General features: G+C 39.6%; 1 protein-coding gene across 16 annotated transcripts in view; it reads right to left on the bottom strand.

Annotated features, from left to right (window-relative positions):
• Positions 1-17,205, bottom strand: part of LOC148021332 (uncharacterized) — a 293,723-nt gene that overhangs the window by 19,617 nt on the left and 256,901 nt on the right. For all 16 annotated transcript variants that reach the window (XR_015694538.1, XM_087698141.1, XM_087698124.1 and 13 more), the window contains one exon: positions 4,577-4,671. Coding sequence is in view for 15 of the 16 variants with exons in the window: in XM_087698141.1 (XP_087554267.1) it covers positions 4,577-4,671 (95 nt within the window). In the remaining variant the exon portion in view is untranslated. The remainder of the gene's footprint in view (positions 1-4,576; positions 4,672-17,205) is intronic.

Raw genomic sequence — 17,205 nt, 5'->3', positions numbered from 1 at the left:
CATGTATATCAAGATTGAGATGCAAGGGATCATGGTTTGTGCAAGCTTTCATGTTTAGACATGATTGAAGCACTAGCATAGTATGTGGGGCAGCCCTTTGGAGGGGGCAAGGAGATGAGATATATTGCAAAAAAGATGGACTTTCAGAGGATATGAAAGTATAATTTTATTCATAATACCAAGAATATCTAAAGGATAATACATATTGCACATAGGATACCCTTTCAAGGGTTTGGAAAAGCAAGTTAGCATAGCTAGAGAACATAGCTACTATTGTTGAATTCAAAGAGCAAGGTCATACCTATCAAGAAGAGGAGACAAATCACCGTACTAGAGTTAGAGGTAGGGATTTTTGCAAGGTGTGAGGGAAGGAAAAGAATTGGTTATGTCAATAGCAAGGAGGCATTGCTTCATAACCAAAAAGATAGAGAATGACTATAATAAACATGCTAAGATAGTGCGTGCATGGCTTGGGGAGAGATAGAAGAAGGGTGGTGAGAGAGAGAGGAAAAAGTGACAAGGTGCATTGTACAAGTGTATGAGGTAGGGACTATAGATACATCAAAATTACAATGGCTAAGTGAAGCACTAGTCTCAAAGCTATAGTGCTAGATCATATGCAAGTCAAAGTGGAAGAAGGTGATAAAGTCCCAAGTGTGACTAAAAGCATATGTCCTCATACACTCATAGTCACTTTGAAGTATCTCCCATCTCTCTCTACAATAGAGATGTCCTACAAATCAATGGTTTAATTGCAACCTGCAAGCCAAAATGCATATAGCAATAAATCAATCGACTTCTATTTGTGGCAATGACTCTTAGTTTAGTCTTTTTGTGACAACATTGGTATGGAAATCATGTCAAGGCCAATAATGATGAAGGAATGATTCTCCTAAAGATCCTTGTATCCACAATTAGTACTTTGTGATGCCAATATTGCCCCTATGTCATTATCTTACTCTCAATTAAGAAAAGGAAGACATTTTGAGGCTTTTCTCCACACTCCTAAGCACTCAAACCATCCCATAGAAAGTAGCTTTGAGTTTCATCTAGCTCTCCACATATGATGCACACCTATCATAACCAACCATATGCCAATTGCGCTATACCAAGCTCGTTGCACATGAAGAACAAAAACTATCTAGGTCTAAATTTATCATCCAATCTCCTGCAAAAGGTAGTAAAAAAAAGGTACAAAGATACCACGTACATACCAACATTGATTTTTAGTAGCAATTGGCATTGCTCTAGTGTTGCTCATCTTTGTCCTCCTCCCTATAGTAAGTTGGTGCTCTAGTCAAAGAAGTCACATTGCAATGTTTACAAGGAATGAATGAATCTATGCTAACCCACTCCTGTAGGTCACATTGGAATCCCTACAATGCCTCCTCTAATGAATCTACGATGATACAATAAGCAAGTGCCATTATCTTGGTTGATTCATATCTAGAAATAAAGGATTATGAATGTACTCAGAATCTTATTTCCTAGTATAATGCCCTTCTTGATTTGTCTAAGGTAAACAAATAGCCCTGTGAATTTGTCATGTAATGGTGTTGTTAATATTGAATTTGTGTTCCCATCCTATTGCAAAGGTTAGCCTTCCATGGCCAGGCGTATATGGACTTAGCTTAAGACTATTTGGACTTATGCTTGTGAGGAACAAGACATAGTAAAATATATATTAGTTTGTTCTAAGAGTTTGTTTGGGATTTTATAATGAAACTTGAAATAATTAGGGTTTTAAAAGGAAACCTTTTGTTAAATGGTTATTTGCTACATGTGCTAACGTGGCACATTTTCATCACAACATATGCTAAATAACTTTATTCAACTTCTTTAGAATATGTATGGTATGATAGGAGAGATAACTAAATATGAGTCAACCTTGTTACATGCATACATGGGATATGAAAAGATCTTTGAAAAGAAATCATATGGATGTATTTCTCAAATGATATGCATGTATGTTAGGATTGAGATGCAAGGGATCACGGTTTATGCAAGCCTCCGTGTTTGGACATGATTGGAGCACAAGCCTAGTATGTGGGGCAACCCTTTAGAGGGTGTGGAGAGATGAGATATATTGCACGAAGGATGACCTTTAAGAGGATATGAAAGTATAAGGTTATTTATAATATCAAGAATATGCAAATGATCATATATATTGTACAGAGGGTGCCCTTTGAAGGGTTTGGAAAAGCAGTTTGGCATAGCCAGTGAACACAATTGCTACTATTGATTTCAAAGTGTAGGCCATGGTCATACCTAGCAAGAAGAGGACACAGTAGAATCATGCCAATGCCCTTGGTGTACAATAGAATCACGCCAATTGCTACTATTGCTAGCTCACCCTTTAGGCAATTGCACCTAAGGATGGAGGTTTTCCCCTTGAATGCTCACAAGGCCCTTAGCTCATGTAGTGTCAAAGGGTTCAGGCAATACAACTCAATTTTTTGGATTATTTTGATCCCCTTGGCTACATCATTGGTGCCAATTGTGGACATGACAATTTGTTTTTCTGTCTTTGGTGCTTGTGCTTTCTTAACTCCTTGGTCTTGGTTGTCTCCTTTTTAGATCTTCATATCCTCGGCTTTGGCTCCATGGTATTTGATGATTTTTTTGGCATTACAATGGCTTTGGATAAACTTGGGCACTTATGCATGATGGAAATAGAACATTGTTTATCTCGCGACATTGTTTTTGCAAGATACTGGAATTCAATGGTAGTGCCTAATCTTGGTTACAAAAGAGAAGGAGTTTCCAACTTCTAGACATGTGTGAATATGCTCTTCAGTTTGTGATGAAAATGAATTAATTCAATACAATTGCATTGTATATGTAATTTACAAATTATTAATTCAAATCGGTTTGGAATAGCAAGGAATGTGAATAGGATTTTAAGACAAATTGGTTTGTTGAGGAAGCAGAATAGTGTGAATAGGGGCTGAGGATAAACATGGGTCAAAACACAATCAATTTGAATGTCAAAAGGGTTTCGGTGAAGGAGCTTTTTGAAAATCTTAGTGATAAGGTTTAGAGAGGACTGAATGAAGAAAAATGTAGGGGTGGCATGAAATTCTTGAACTATGCCAGGTCCATAGCACACATCTATGGGACACCAATTTTAGCTGAGGCGTATTTGAGCAGTAGCAGACAACTAATCTTTGAACTCCAATTGCAACAAAACACAATATTTTTCATTTCTTTCTCTCCACTTATTTGTCACAGACACACAAGAAAGCCCTAAGATCGTGGGACAAGCTACCCCCAACTTCTTCGGTAAGTAGACCCTTAGCTTGCCAAAAGTAGAGGTCCCTTAACAAGTCTCTTCTTTAAGTATAGGGTTCAAGTAGCCCCTTTTCTTGGCAATAGACACCAAGAAATACCATTAGATTTGGGCTTGAAACCAACCCTCGAATGACTATAACTTTCTTCTTCTCTCTTCCACACTTCAATGCACTTGACACTTTTGAGAGCCTTTAGTCTCCATGCTTTGAGTCTCTTGGATAGTAGCAACACCACTACTTGGACAACATGCTAGTGATTAAGAGACAATGCAAGGACCATGTCATCACAACATGCTCTTTCTTTGGTGCAAAATTAGGAAAGGAGAGTGGTGGAATCAAGTGTGTTAGCTATTGATTATCACAGATTATCGATGATAGGAAAGGGGATGGATGATCATTAAGAGGGTGGACTAATCAATGATGGGCTCATGAGATGGGTAACCAAATAATTATAATAGGGGAGATGACTAGTACCAAAGGCAAGAGGTAGACTACTTGGATGATAGGTGGCAACAAGGGTGGCATCCAAAGGCATGAACATCAGCAACACCTTGGTGAGCTTCTTGGAGGTTGGTCCACACTCAATAAGTAGCCATTCCTTATGATTTTGCTACATGATTATATATCCAAGTGATTTCTCCATATGAAAGAAACATGTTGTTTCATAAGTAGTGCACATATCATCAATTATAAATGTCCAAAGTTTCTCTAGGAAAAGTGAATAGAAGTCTATTTTCTAGCCAAAATAGGAAATTTGAATATTCAAATCCTTTGTTCCGCCATGTTTTGTTAGAGAAAATATGTGCTCATCTTTATAGGATGAAGGATATTAAGATAATGTTTAGTTTTCAATAAGATCTCCACTTGTTTGACTTGAAAGAGGGCAAACAAAAGTGAATATAGGCCATATGAATAAAGCAAGTTTGTACAACTATTCCATTGACATGCATTTTGGAAATGGTGATGTTTGATAAGGATGCTACATCGTGACTACAATCAATTAAGCTAAAATCAGTAGCTACAATATAGTTATATATGTTATATTTGATGATAACACTTGTAATGTTCAAAATTTGGCATGTGGTAAGCTCTTGAAAACAACCAAGGTTGAGCAAGTATAATGAGTATCAAGTGTCAAGATGCAAAGCCTCCAAAGCAACAACTATAGTAAATACAAACATTAGGGTAGAACTTTTATTATTATGTTAATATGACTTTAAACTCAAGATGTTCATTTTTCTAATGCAACAAAGTGGAAATTGGTTAATTTACATTGTTAAGCTTACCGCAAACTCAAACATACGTAGCAATTCTTTGACATGACCTTCTGAGAGTTGTGATCTTGAAAATGTTGTTAGAAGTTGACACTTGGCAATGTGATCTATTTCCAAGTCAAGATGTTACTATCATTCAAAAAACATATTTTACTAGAAGCGATTCAATATACAGACCTTTTGGCCAACATACAAAAATTTGTTATATTAAATGCAACTAGTTGTACAAACCTTTTGCCCAGCTTGCAAATATTAATGCACACCATATATAAAACCCAAAAAATGATATGAAAAGCCACTTGACTCTAGAAATGAAATCTAAATTCTTGAAACCCAAACCTAAAGGAAAAAAAATTTCTAATGTCAGTTGCAACTTTAGGCCTTCCTAAAATGTATAAATAAAACAACGAGTGCTTTTTGTAACATGCCTTCAAAGTATAAAATTATAAATCTTGATGAAAGACATGATATTGGATCAAAAGAAAGAAAGAATGGATAGAGGGAAAAGAGATGAAGCAATATTCTTGTGTATTAACATTGAGCTAGAAACTTCACTATAGAGGAGAATTTTGAAATTGGGGTAATCCAACATTGCTAAAATTATTCTAGTGTGCGTAAAACACCTCACAATATTTTATAATCCCTTGTATAGTCTTACTCTATCTAGAACCAAAATCATTGATGAGCATTTCCTACCCCTTGGGAAGGTTTTCATCCTCTAAATCTTGCTTTAATCTTCATAAAACTTCTTTTTATTAGTAATTCCCCTTGAGATTGTGTCCTAAGCCAAATTATAGAAATAATATTGTGCAAGTTTTTCAAAAATAATAATAATAATAATAGTGTGGAATTCTCTTAGAATGGCTAAGTGAGTAACTACATAGGAGATCTGTAGTACCAAAACATGTACATTTGTAATGGAAGAAAGTGCCAAAATCATTGGTCCTTTAAAATCATAGCTCCTCCTCAGTTGAGAGCCATATCATAGAAGCATCTTGAAGACAATTTAAAGATTTTTGAAGAAATTTCAATATTTTTAGAAGCATCCACATCATTTTTCAAAGGTGAGATTGCCAAAAATAGGCTTGTTGATTTGATGCATCCATTTGGGATTATTTTCATGCAAAAAGTGTAGAATCTTCATCCACATGCCTAGATCTACTTGTGTATACCCTATCATGATATAATGAAGATCCATATTAGTCCTTCTCTCATTTATCACTCCTTCTCCTCTCCCATAGCACTTGTTTTTGCAATTCTATTCCATCATCGATTATGAGTGTGTAGGAGGTGAGGAAAAAAAGGGAAAATGATAGAGCATGTGAAATAAAGAGGGGAGACATGTCTGTAGCCATGGGACCATTAGCATGCCTTCCTCCTCCTCCTCTTCCTCCTCATAATTCACGAGCACAAAAATTATCAGAATAGTAGGATTTACATGTAAGTAAATGTTCTTGGTATTATATGTGTTTGTTTCTATTTCCTATTGGGGAAAAATGATTGATTTGTTGAAAATCTATTGATGCTATGAAAACGGAAATAATAGCATAATTTTTAGAATTATGGAGCAAGAAAATATAAGGAAAATCAAGAAAAGTGCATTAAAATATTTATTTACTCAAAATACACAGTGGAAAAAGTGGAAAACATGTGGATAGTTGCTCCACTTCACATTTAAGCTCATCTACATTTCAATTTCTCAATGTTCACCCTTATTCATACAATTGTAAGTTGGTTGGTGGCGTGATGTTAGCCTCAATGCCATTCCTTTAATGCACATTTACTCTTATTTTTCTACGTCATTTAAGAAAGAGCCGTGTAAGTGGGTAAACGAGTGAATTGGGATTGTTTTCTCATAGAAATTTCGTCATCAACAATGTTGTATTTACATAAAATCTGCCAAGATTTATAAGCACCTTACACATACATCTATGCACATGCAACATAGGAACCACCAATTACCTTAATAGAGTTTATAGGCTATTCACTACTTGCATAGGGAGTTCTACCTTGATTAAGATGCAATCTATTAGTCTTGATTGTCCCATTAGAGACATATTGTTGATAGATTTGAGGTTTCCTATTGCATTGTCGTAGAGGAATCAAAATGGGGATTTTGGGTTGACAAAAGAGTCCTTTGGAAGATTCAAGACATGAAATTTTATTATATGCGGGTTGTTTTGAATCTAGACTATTCTATTCATGTTTGGGACCTAATTTTGGGACATAGATACATTGTTTCGTACTTGAACACTTATATAGCAACCAGTGAATCTTTTGGGCTGAATGAATTCGGGATTTGTCTGAGCCATAGCCTTAGGACTATTTTCTATAACTGGATGTATATAATGTACAAGATTTGAGTCAAAGATCTATCACGATAAATAGAATATTTAGTTGAGTTTCTTTTATTGTTTGTGTTTGTATTTAATCTTGTATCCATCTTCTATAGAATTTCTTATCTCTCTACTATAATCTGTTCTTGCAAGAACCTTAGTGGTTTTAGGCCAAACGCAACTAATCTCTCAAGGGAGGCAAAATTTTGTGCTTCACGAGTGCAACATGTAGGAGTTAAGCCATACACTTATTATTTTTAAGAGCTTCAAGCTACTACCATCATGTGGCCACCTTTCACATGACCACATCAAACAATTGCCTATAAATCAATCTATCATGTATCATTCCCATGTAAGAAATGATAGACAAAACCAATATTTGAGTTGTAGTAGACAATAACTTATCTTTTTGTTGTAGTCATGCCCAAGGCTCGTTGCTTACTCCATGATTTACGCAATGCTACTTGGTTCAATCACGTCCTTGCCTCCAACTTTGAATGCAATATGGAGAGGAGAAGATGGAGAATAAGGGGAGAAGAAGAGCTTCACAACAACCTGCTCCTCACACTCTCAACTCCTCATGTACACATCCCCAACTTTACCTCTTACCATGAAGGAATGGATAGGAAGAAAGTAGAATGGTAAGAGATCCTCACCTAGTTCCTCACACTCACACTCACTCTTCTTCACTCTCACTTAGGCATAAGGAAAAACAAGGAATCCCAAATTTGCATGCACATGAATAGCATGTTGTACTCCTTTTTATCCCTTTTATACATGAACTTTAAAGTTTCCAACCCTTTTGGAGATCTAGCCTAATTTATGGCCTCATGATCAGTCTTCCTCCATTTTCATACTTTCTTTAAGGTTCATAGATAAACGTAAATAAAGCATCTTTCTTTATCATTGGGAGTCTACCGATACTAATCCAATTTGCATGGGAGTGAGCTTGACTTTGGAATTTATATCATATTATAAGTGATGCAACCACTTTGTTGTACATTGTAGGCGATGATAATAATTATAGTAGTACAATGCAAAAAATATAATCCATTCCAGTTGAATGCTGACATATTGTACTCTTGCTTGACTTGCATACTTGTTGCTATTTAAGATTAACAATCACTCCTATTTCATTTTTTGTTAGCTCTTGAGTAGGATATCGTTAGCCAATACCATTGCTTGATCTATTTGATCATTGGATGTACTCGCTTATAGATTTCCTAGATATATCCATTGTGTAAGTACTCTCCCAAATATCTAGGATTTAGATAGAGATTCTCCATAGTCAAATGGGAGAGGCTGCAAGGTGACTTGGAAGTTACATCGAAGAGAGAATGCAGTTTTCTCAAAATCTAGGATTTTGGCACTCATTTTTGCATTTTGAGCTATACATGATTTGGTGTTACAAACCCCAAATTGATTATTCCTTCAGGCCTTATTCTCAAGTTTGAGATAATTTACATAGAATTCACCAAGAATTCTAAGAATGGTCATCTTCATAGGATATCTAAAGGTAGATTATCAAATCTATACTATATTATTATTCACAAATGTGGCTAAGGTAATGCGCAAACCACCAAAATTAATCCAAGATAACATGGTCAATGTACAAAGGTATGTTGATATGATGGCTCGAGATATTCATTGACGACCTTTGCATCCACTCTAGCTAGGAGAAACACCTTGAGAAACTTTGCTTGGTCTTTGAGAGGTATCGAGAGTATCAATGCTCCTTGAACCCTTTGAAATGCGAATTCTGAATTAAGCACTATATCATTTTAAACCATGTCATATCCAAGAATGGCATTGCAATTGACATTGTGACAAGGGTAGAGTGATAATGGTCTTCCACCATCCACTAATTAAGTGGCATTCAAGGCTTCTAGGGATATATTGGGTAATGATGATGCTTCATACTTCATTATGCTTTGATAGTAAGGAAACATTACAAGCTTTTGGTTATCTTAGACAAATATCAAGCATCCTAAAAAGCACTTAAAAAGACTCTAATGGTTGCATCTATCATATGAGCCCCAAGTTAAATAGTGACTTTCCATGCACATATTGATGTGAAGGGGATGCAATGGCAGTGGAGAAGGAGAAGAGGAAGATGCGGGAGAGAAGAGCACACACAATGTAGGTGCTGTCCAATTGAACTGATAGCCTTATTGCACTATCATATTATATATGAATAAAGAATGGGCAGTCACAGTATACACGGGTAGGCCCAGAGGCCTTATACCCCAACAACCTCCCACTAAAAGGCCAATGTGGCTAGGGAGTCAAAACAAAGAAAAGAAAAGAAAATACAACGTGAGGAATCATAACATCTCACCCAATGCCCAATCGGAAAGCGAGCTGTGCAAGAAGTGTCGGGAACCTCTGTAGAAGAAGAGTCAAGCATCCCGAGTCCATGACATCCAGGAGATAAGCGATCCCACAGCTCCAAACAACGAAGCAATCCAACAATGCTTCTCATGAAGCAAGCACAACTCATCAATGCACTGGTGTAAAGCATCAGAGTCGCACATAGCATCAGCATGGCGCATATAAGACAGCGGAGAGCAGTCAAACTCTCCAAAGTCAATCACTGAAAGAGGGCCAACATCCCAGACACTCGTCCAACGGGTCTCAAGACTACATGTGGCCTTAGCGAAGCGGAAGACTGACATATGGCTGGCTATCTAGCCTGCAAAACTACAAGAAAACGGCTCTCATGAGCCTGTAAGGGGTCTAGCAACTGACCACCAACATCCTGACCCTGACTACTATGCATAGCTACATCATCTAGGCCAATAAGTGCCTCATTTTCAGCATAAACAACTTGCTATAATGGCATTGTAACTGTTGTAAAATCAACCATAAAGCGTACCAAACGCTCATCAAGAGGGCTAAGAGGTGTCTGCGTCTCATTGAAGACAGCATGATGGCTACGTATGACCTGCTGGGCATCCAAATCCCAAATCTGTAGGCCTTAAAGTCACCATCTCCATAACCAAGGAGGATACATCTACGTGACATAGGCTCATGTGGCATATGTACAGATGCTTGGCAGCTAAACATCCTCAAGTAATCATATGAGGGTTGCATGCTAATCCATGCCTCATGGGGTGTAATACCATCCAAGGTCAAGCACGACATCGTGTTAACCAAATAGAGTGCTGTCATAAGGGCCTCAGCCCAAAAGCCATAAGACAACCTAGCTGTGGTAAGCATAGAAGCAACCTTTGCCTGTAAGGTCAAACACATGCCATGAGCAATCCCATAATACCGTGTGCACAAGAAATCAATGTCATACTGCTGACAAGAGGTCCGAAAGCTGAGAGAGAGAGCATGACTCTTATAATCCATCTGCAAGCACCTAGGCCTACTACCAATAGAATCCATAAACTTGTCAAGCATAACTGCAGCATCCTCAATCTGCACCAAGGGAAAAGCCCAAACACGATGGGTAGCATGATCAACAAAGGTCACAAAGTATGATGCTCCACCAAGTGACTGGGAAGGCATAGGTCCATATATTGCACAATCGGCAAGATCTAGAGGAGCATGCCTCATACGATCACCATAAGCCAAGGGGGCTCTGCAAGGACCAAGAGTACAATCAGGGCAAGCATCAAGATTTGTAAGTGACATAGGAGGCATCAATGATTCTGAACGAGACAAGATCTCCATCTCTCTGTGGTGCATATGGCCTAGGCGATAATGCCATAACAATGCATCTGGTATCCAGATAGCTACAACCATAGAATCTCCCACATGAGAGACATGCACTGGGTAATGAGAACCAACTCGAAAACCTCTGGCCAAAACCAAGCAACCATTGACAGATCTTCCATGACCTATCCTGAAGAGAAACAGAGTAACCTGCATCATGCAACTGACAGACAGAAATTAGGCTCTTACTGAGCATGGGAACATGTAGAACATCCTTGAGTATAAGAGAAGTCCCATTAGGCAAAGCTAGGTGTATGTTCCCTGTACCAACAATAGCATAAGTCTTCTCAAGGCCTAGATCAATACATCCATCAACCTCCCTATAAGAAGAGAACCATGCTCCATGAGGGGTAACATGACAAGATGCCATAGAGTCGAAAAGCCAATCAAAGGCATGGGCCGGATCATTGAGCAAGTAAGATGTAGGGAAACTAGATGACAGGAGGACATGCTCAACTGCATCATCATGGGTAACTGCATGTATCTCACAACTAGAAAGAGTGGTTATACCTACTGCATCACTGACTCTCTGCTCATGTCGAGTCTGTCTCTGTCTCTACTACTCTTTAATCCGTCTAAAGCATTTTCTTTGAACATGCCCAAGCTTCCCACGATGGAAGCAAACATCTGAAGTAGAAGAACCTGTAGAAGATGACAAGGAATCCAAATCATCATGAATAGGACTATCCATAGCATCCACGGAGCTCAAGCAGTCGAGGGCTGTCCCAACATAGGGAACTTGCTCATAAAGACAATCATCTGCTAGTACATCAGTGGTAGAAGCATGCTGCAAATGTTCATGAAACCTCAATGGATGGGAGGACATAAAGGCATCAATCAAGGATGCAAAATCTCCCACATGAAGAAGAGTCATAGCCAACTGCATGACATAACCAACCACAGTATAGTAAAGCATAAGACATCTGTCATAAGAGCATATGATATTCAGCCATGAAATTAGCCCATAACCATATGCATACGCATAGCTCTACAGTACATCATGCCACCAAGGAACATCCAAGTCAAGTAAAGACCGACAAGGGGCAAAGCATCCTGCAAGAATCAAGCTCCAGGTGAAGCCCAAACATCTATACAACAACATCCAAATAAGTGGCTCTGTAAGGTATACAATAGTAGACCATGTGTATAGACGTGTAAGCATACATAGCATCTGCTCTCTAACATGGACGGGCAACAGGAGCCCAACTAGCATAGAAGCTAGACAACAGAGGAGCAAGAAAGCCATAACTGTAAATCCCAAGCACTATCCAAGTCCATTAATCAGTAAGTATCCCGCATATCAAATGCAAACGAGCAATCACAGCTCAATAGGCAAGTGCCAAAACAAGGGAGCAGTTCACTGCTCAATACCTGTAAGTGCATCCAAGTAATAGCCAAGACCCATAATCGGAGCATCAAATCCCATATAGCATCCAGAGTCATAACGGAAAAAGCCAAGTCAATGTCCAATTGCTCAAGGGAATACTCAAATGAATGTCGAGACGAGCTCAAACAACTGCCATCCACAGCCAAAGCATAAAGCATTCACCAAGACATCATAACCCGTACTAGGTAGCCTAAGCATAAACCATGGCATAGATGAAATGCCAGCTACAGAGAAGTGACAATCAAACCCAAATTGAGCTCTAATCTCAGCTCAAAAGCATTCCAGAGCATAAACAAGACATGTTCATAGTCCAAATACATCATGACATCATACCGAGTAGCCGGGAGCACTCCGTGACCAATAGGCATAACCCAACTGTAGCATAAATAGCTTCAGCCCTGAAGTTTCCAACATCATATAATCTCTATAAAGTGAGCAAATCAGTGCTCAATCCAAGCTCAAATCCATAGGCAGACCATAGGCATACATTCCCGTATGTATAGGCACCAACTGGGCATAATCGGGCATCAAATGCCAAGACCTGTAAGCATAAAATTGAAGTAACAGGTGGCTGCCCTGTTTTGGACAGATCTGGGATTATTCAAAACAGTCAATGGCTGAGCTAAGTCAGCTCCAAATGCGTCTCACATAAGAGGCATAACATCCACAAGTGATCCGGTATCAATAGACATCAGAAGAAGCATCACATAAGTCATAGGCATACAAATACATGCTGTCTCGGACTTGAAATCTGTTGCATAATATTCTATCATCATAATTTGGCAAATCAGACATCACGATCACGTCCAAAGCATGCCCAAACCCCAACTTAGACTCTTACCTTGCCTGAATCGGGTTTCGAATGCCCGAGATATGACAAAAAGAGTGATTTTTGGGCCAGATTTTGAAACAGGCACAAAAAAAACGTGAGCTGGCTGGGGGGGTTCAGATACAGTTGCATGGATACATTGATGCTGATTGGGCTGGTAGTATTTCTGATAGACCATCTACCAGTGGATATGTGTTCTCTTTTGGGAGTGTTGCAGTCACTTGGAGCAGCAAGAAACAACTTGCAGTTGCCTTGTCGAGCACAGAGGCTGAGTACATGGGTGTAGCAATGGCTGCATGTGAAGTAGGTTGGTTGCATAAGCTACTTTATGATATGCATCAGCATTTATTGTGACAACATGAGTAGTATACACTTGGCAAATAACCCAGTCTATCATGCTAGAACAAAGCACATTGAGGTGCATTATCACTATGTGCAGGAGAGGGTTTTACTAGGTCTTATTAATCTAGTTTATGTCAGCACAGAAGATCAAGTAGCTGACATATTCACGAAGGCATTGGGCGCAGAGAAGCTGTGCAAGTTCAGAGACCTGCTTGGTGTGCAAGAATTGGGATTGAGCTCGAGGGGGAGTGTTGAGATATCGAGCTCCACTCGTGATATGCCAGGGTGACCGTTGTGCATTTATGTCACCGACTTGTCAGTTGCAGATGCAGTTGGTACACCGCCTATGAATAATAGCTAGATGACAGCTATCCTTATCTACTCTAGTTTGTGGCTCAGTTAGTATGCCATCTTAGTTAGTTGAGCTTGGTTTGAGACCCATATATAGGGTTCTTCTATTTCTATGAACTTGAGTTCTTTTGGCTTACACAACTAAGAAGAGAAAAACTGTTTTCAGCCTCCACCTCTGTGTGTATTCCCCCATTGTGCAAGCAACAAAGCTACAAGTGAGACTTCTTCCTTCTCTCCCACAATCTTGACATTGACACGCACCCTTTGTCCGATGCCATGGTTGCTTTGGGATGGGACGCCTTGGGTTTTTTTTTTTAAGGGCTTGATTGGCCTTTATTCTTGCGGCACCATTGTTGGGCATGAGAGAGGGTGTTGAGCTAAAAATGCATTAGCTTCACTTAAATAGCCCCAAAACATGCTTAGCCTTGTTTATTTAAAAGAAACGTGATCCTAGAGAGTGTCTGTATCCCATAAGCACAAATCCACTTGGGAGGGCCCAAAATTTCTATAAATAGGTATGCTACCATCCATTCAATCTAAATCTCATTTTCACAGATTTTAGGTGTTTTCAGCTTGCTGCCCATACCCCTTTCACGAAGGACATCGTAGTCTCAACTATCCCTTGTCATCTATGGTCTGGCACCTGTTTCTAGCCTTCCACCCATAGTTTGCAGCTATTCACAGTAGAGCAATTGTTGCTGATCACTCTCCAGCTGCCGCTTGCTCAGTTTTCTCTCCTCGATGTTGCTGTCATTTTTCTCTCTCCTCAACCTATCGCAGTAGATTTTCTCTCCTTAGCCTTTCACAATAGATTTTCTCTCTACTATATGTGTTTGTTGTTTTCTCTCTCAAGTAGTCTACATTTTTAGTCTTTCTCTCTCTAGGCTACCATCTGCATCAAATCCAACTATCCACTTCTACGTTTGCTACTGTTCAACATCTAGAGGCTACCTTACTGCGTTCGAGATCCATTTGGAGTACAACACACTCTCCAACTCATTACCTTTGCCCCGATCCTTGAGATACATGAATTCGAGATTCAGTATTCATTCACCACATAGTGTGTTTGCTGCATGAGCATTGTATATTCAGTAATCATATCATTTCATTTTTCATTGTGTTCATTGTCTCTGAGTTACCCTAACTCTAACTGTGTTCTTTTATTAGTTTGTGGTTTGTCATACAATTGTTATTTGTGTTTTTGTGTTAGGGTATTTCTTTACAGGTGGTTGCGGGGGGGGGGGGGGGGGGGGGGGGGGGGGAGGGCGGGATAAGCTGCGACCCCCCTCATTAGGCTTGGTACTAAGTTGCTCTACTAGTGGCATTGTGGTCTTACATGGAGCCGCGCTTCTCTTGTTAAAAGCGTCACTATCCGAACATTGCCAATGGCAAGGTGAATGTGCTATGAGTCGTAGTTGACATTGCAGTGTGCTTGTTTCTTGAATGCAAATCCTGACAGTGATTCCTTACTAGCAGCTTTGGTGTTAGGTATCACGTAGAAGATCATTGGTATGCTTTTAGTCTTGATAGAGACCGTTACCTTGCACTTTTCCAATAATGAATAAGATTGCCCCCCAAACAGGCTAAGTTTTTCATTAGTAGGTTGCAACTGGGGCTAGCCAATGAGGGTCCACTGATCATGTGTAAGAATATTACAGTCAACTCCCTCGTCAAAGAGTACATCAAAGGCATATGTCTTGTGGCTAGTGATCAATATGCACAGATATGCGGATGCCATTGCTTCCTCTTCTTAGTCCTCTATCTCAATGATGGTGGCTACTCTTATGTTTACAGGCAGGTCCAACAAATTGGAGGCTCATGTGGTGAGTGCACTAGAGGGTAGTACTTCTTGAAACAAGTGACATTAAAGAAGTGTGTGCTCTCCTCCTCTTTTTCAGTTAGGTCCTCGGCTATGAATACGGGTTGAGGCTTTTCATCTTCCCTCGCTAAGTTGACCTCCTAGACCTTAGCAACCCCTTCTACAGTTTTCTTATCTATCCTTACCTCTTAGCTCATGGTAAAATAACTACCCTATTGCCCTTTCTGAACTTCATAAAACACTTCACTAGATCCAAGGGCTTCCTTTGCTCTTTGGCTTCAAACCCCTTTGATTGCCTTCTCTTTTCCTCCTTCAATCGCCTACACCTTAGGCGGCAGACCGGTAGGTCCCCTTTGGTACGTTTGGTCTTAGGTGGCCAAGGTATATTTGGATCATTCTCGAAGATCACTTCCAATTCAGAGTCAAACACACAACCCTCACTAGAGGAAGGCGTTTCCCCTAGTGATTTGCAGCTCTGAAGTCGATTCAGTTTTAAAGAGTGGTGCAGCACTTTGGTTGAACTAATCCAACTTGTTCATAGTTCATTACACCTAGGTGGTCCATCACATTTTGTCCTATGGACTCCTTCAATCCCTAAGACTTTGGATTTCTGTGGCTTGGTGTCTACTCCTATTCGTTTGATCACTCAACCATCCATAGTATACTCTATTATATTGGCCTCTTTCTCACTTTCCTCATTCGTAGAGTAGCAATCTTTGCACTCATCATTCGAATCATCACATTCTAACTGCTCATCATCTCCTAGGCTTTTGCTCTCTCAGACCCCGATTAGTGCTCAATTGTACATGTTTAAGTCATGCACTTGGGTCCATTGCTACTTCAGCTTGTCCATGAGGTCCTTGAGAGGTTTGAGATTGACAGCTAGGTTACTAGCCAACTCTCTAGTCAAGTATTCAAGAATCCCTTGGATTTTGAGTTTGTTAGATGGGACATGGAAGGGGACATGTGTTGGTCGACTACTAGAGCTCCTAGCTATCATGCAGAGTGGTACTGATGGTGGGGCCCTACTCTGTGGCAGTTGAGATGGTGTGACTTTGTGGGATTCACCGACTACCCTAATAGCTTTCTTATAATCCTCCTCTTTATGTGAGAATAGCATATCAATGGTGGCTAGCACATGCATCCAATCTTGCTTGTCCCTTGAGGCAAGGGATATACTTGGTTAGTGGCCTGTAGGAGTTATTAACTCGTGAATCTCCTTTCAAAATAGTGGAGATGACATCTAGGTCGACCGGCATGGTCTTCTAAGTGTCCATCTCGATTCTCATAGTTTCTGATCTGTTGCCTAAGCATATCAGACCGTTGCCCTAGTCTTCTATCACTCGAATGTTTCGCATCCAGGGTCGGCCTAGCAAGATGTCATAGTCCACTCCCTTCATGACTGTCAAGTTTACTAAGAATTATACCCCCGTTATCTTCAGGGGCTACTTTTTTAGCACTCCAAACGGTTAGACCTTCGTTCTGTTAGCCAACGTGACATTAAATCTAGCAGTCTCCATAAGAGGATCCCCAAGCTTGTAGGAATGTTTGGCTTAGCACAATGATTCCCACTCCTATATCTGCAATTCCCTTCCTTATGATATCTCCTAATGCATTGACAGGCAAGATTGTGTGCATCTCGGTGCTTACCAAAAGGTATTTACATGTAAAGACTTAGGCACCGAGTTCAAGATTAAGTTCGGTATATGCGTTATTGCATCATGGTCAGGTAAGTTGGTTGCTCCAAGTTCGTTAGGTCTTTCTATCCATTGCTTCAACCATTGCCACAATATTAAGTTCTGCCTAAGTAGCTCTCCCAGAGGTAGGGTCACAGGGGCTGATATCAATGTCGTGAGA

This window comes from Lygodium microphyllum, chromosome 18 (assembly GCF_053477565.2).
Source record: "Lygodium microphyllum isolate KBCC chromosome 18, Lygodium_microphyllum_v1.1.10, whole genome shotgun sequence".
NCBI lineage: Eukaryota > Viridiplantae > Streptophyta > Polypodiopsida > Schizaeales > Lygodiaceae > Lygodium > Lygodium microphyllum.
Note: the sequence above shows the minus strand (reverse complement) of the source record. Positions and strands in the feature narration are given on the sequence as shown.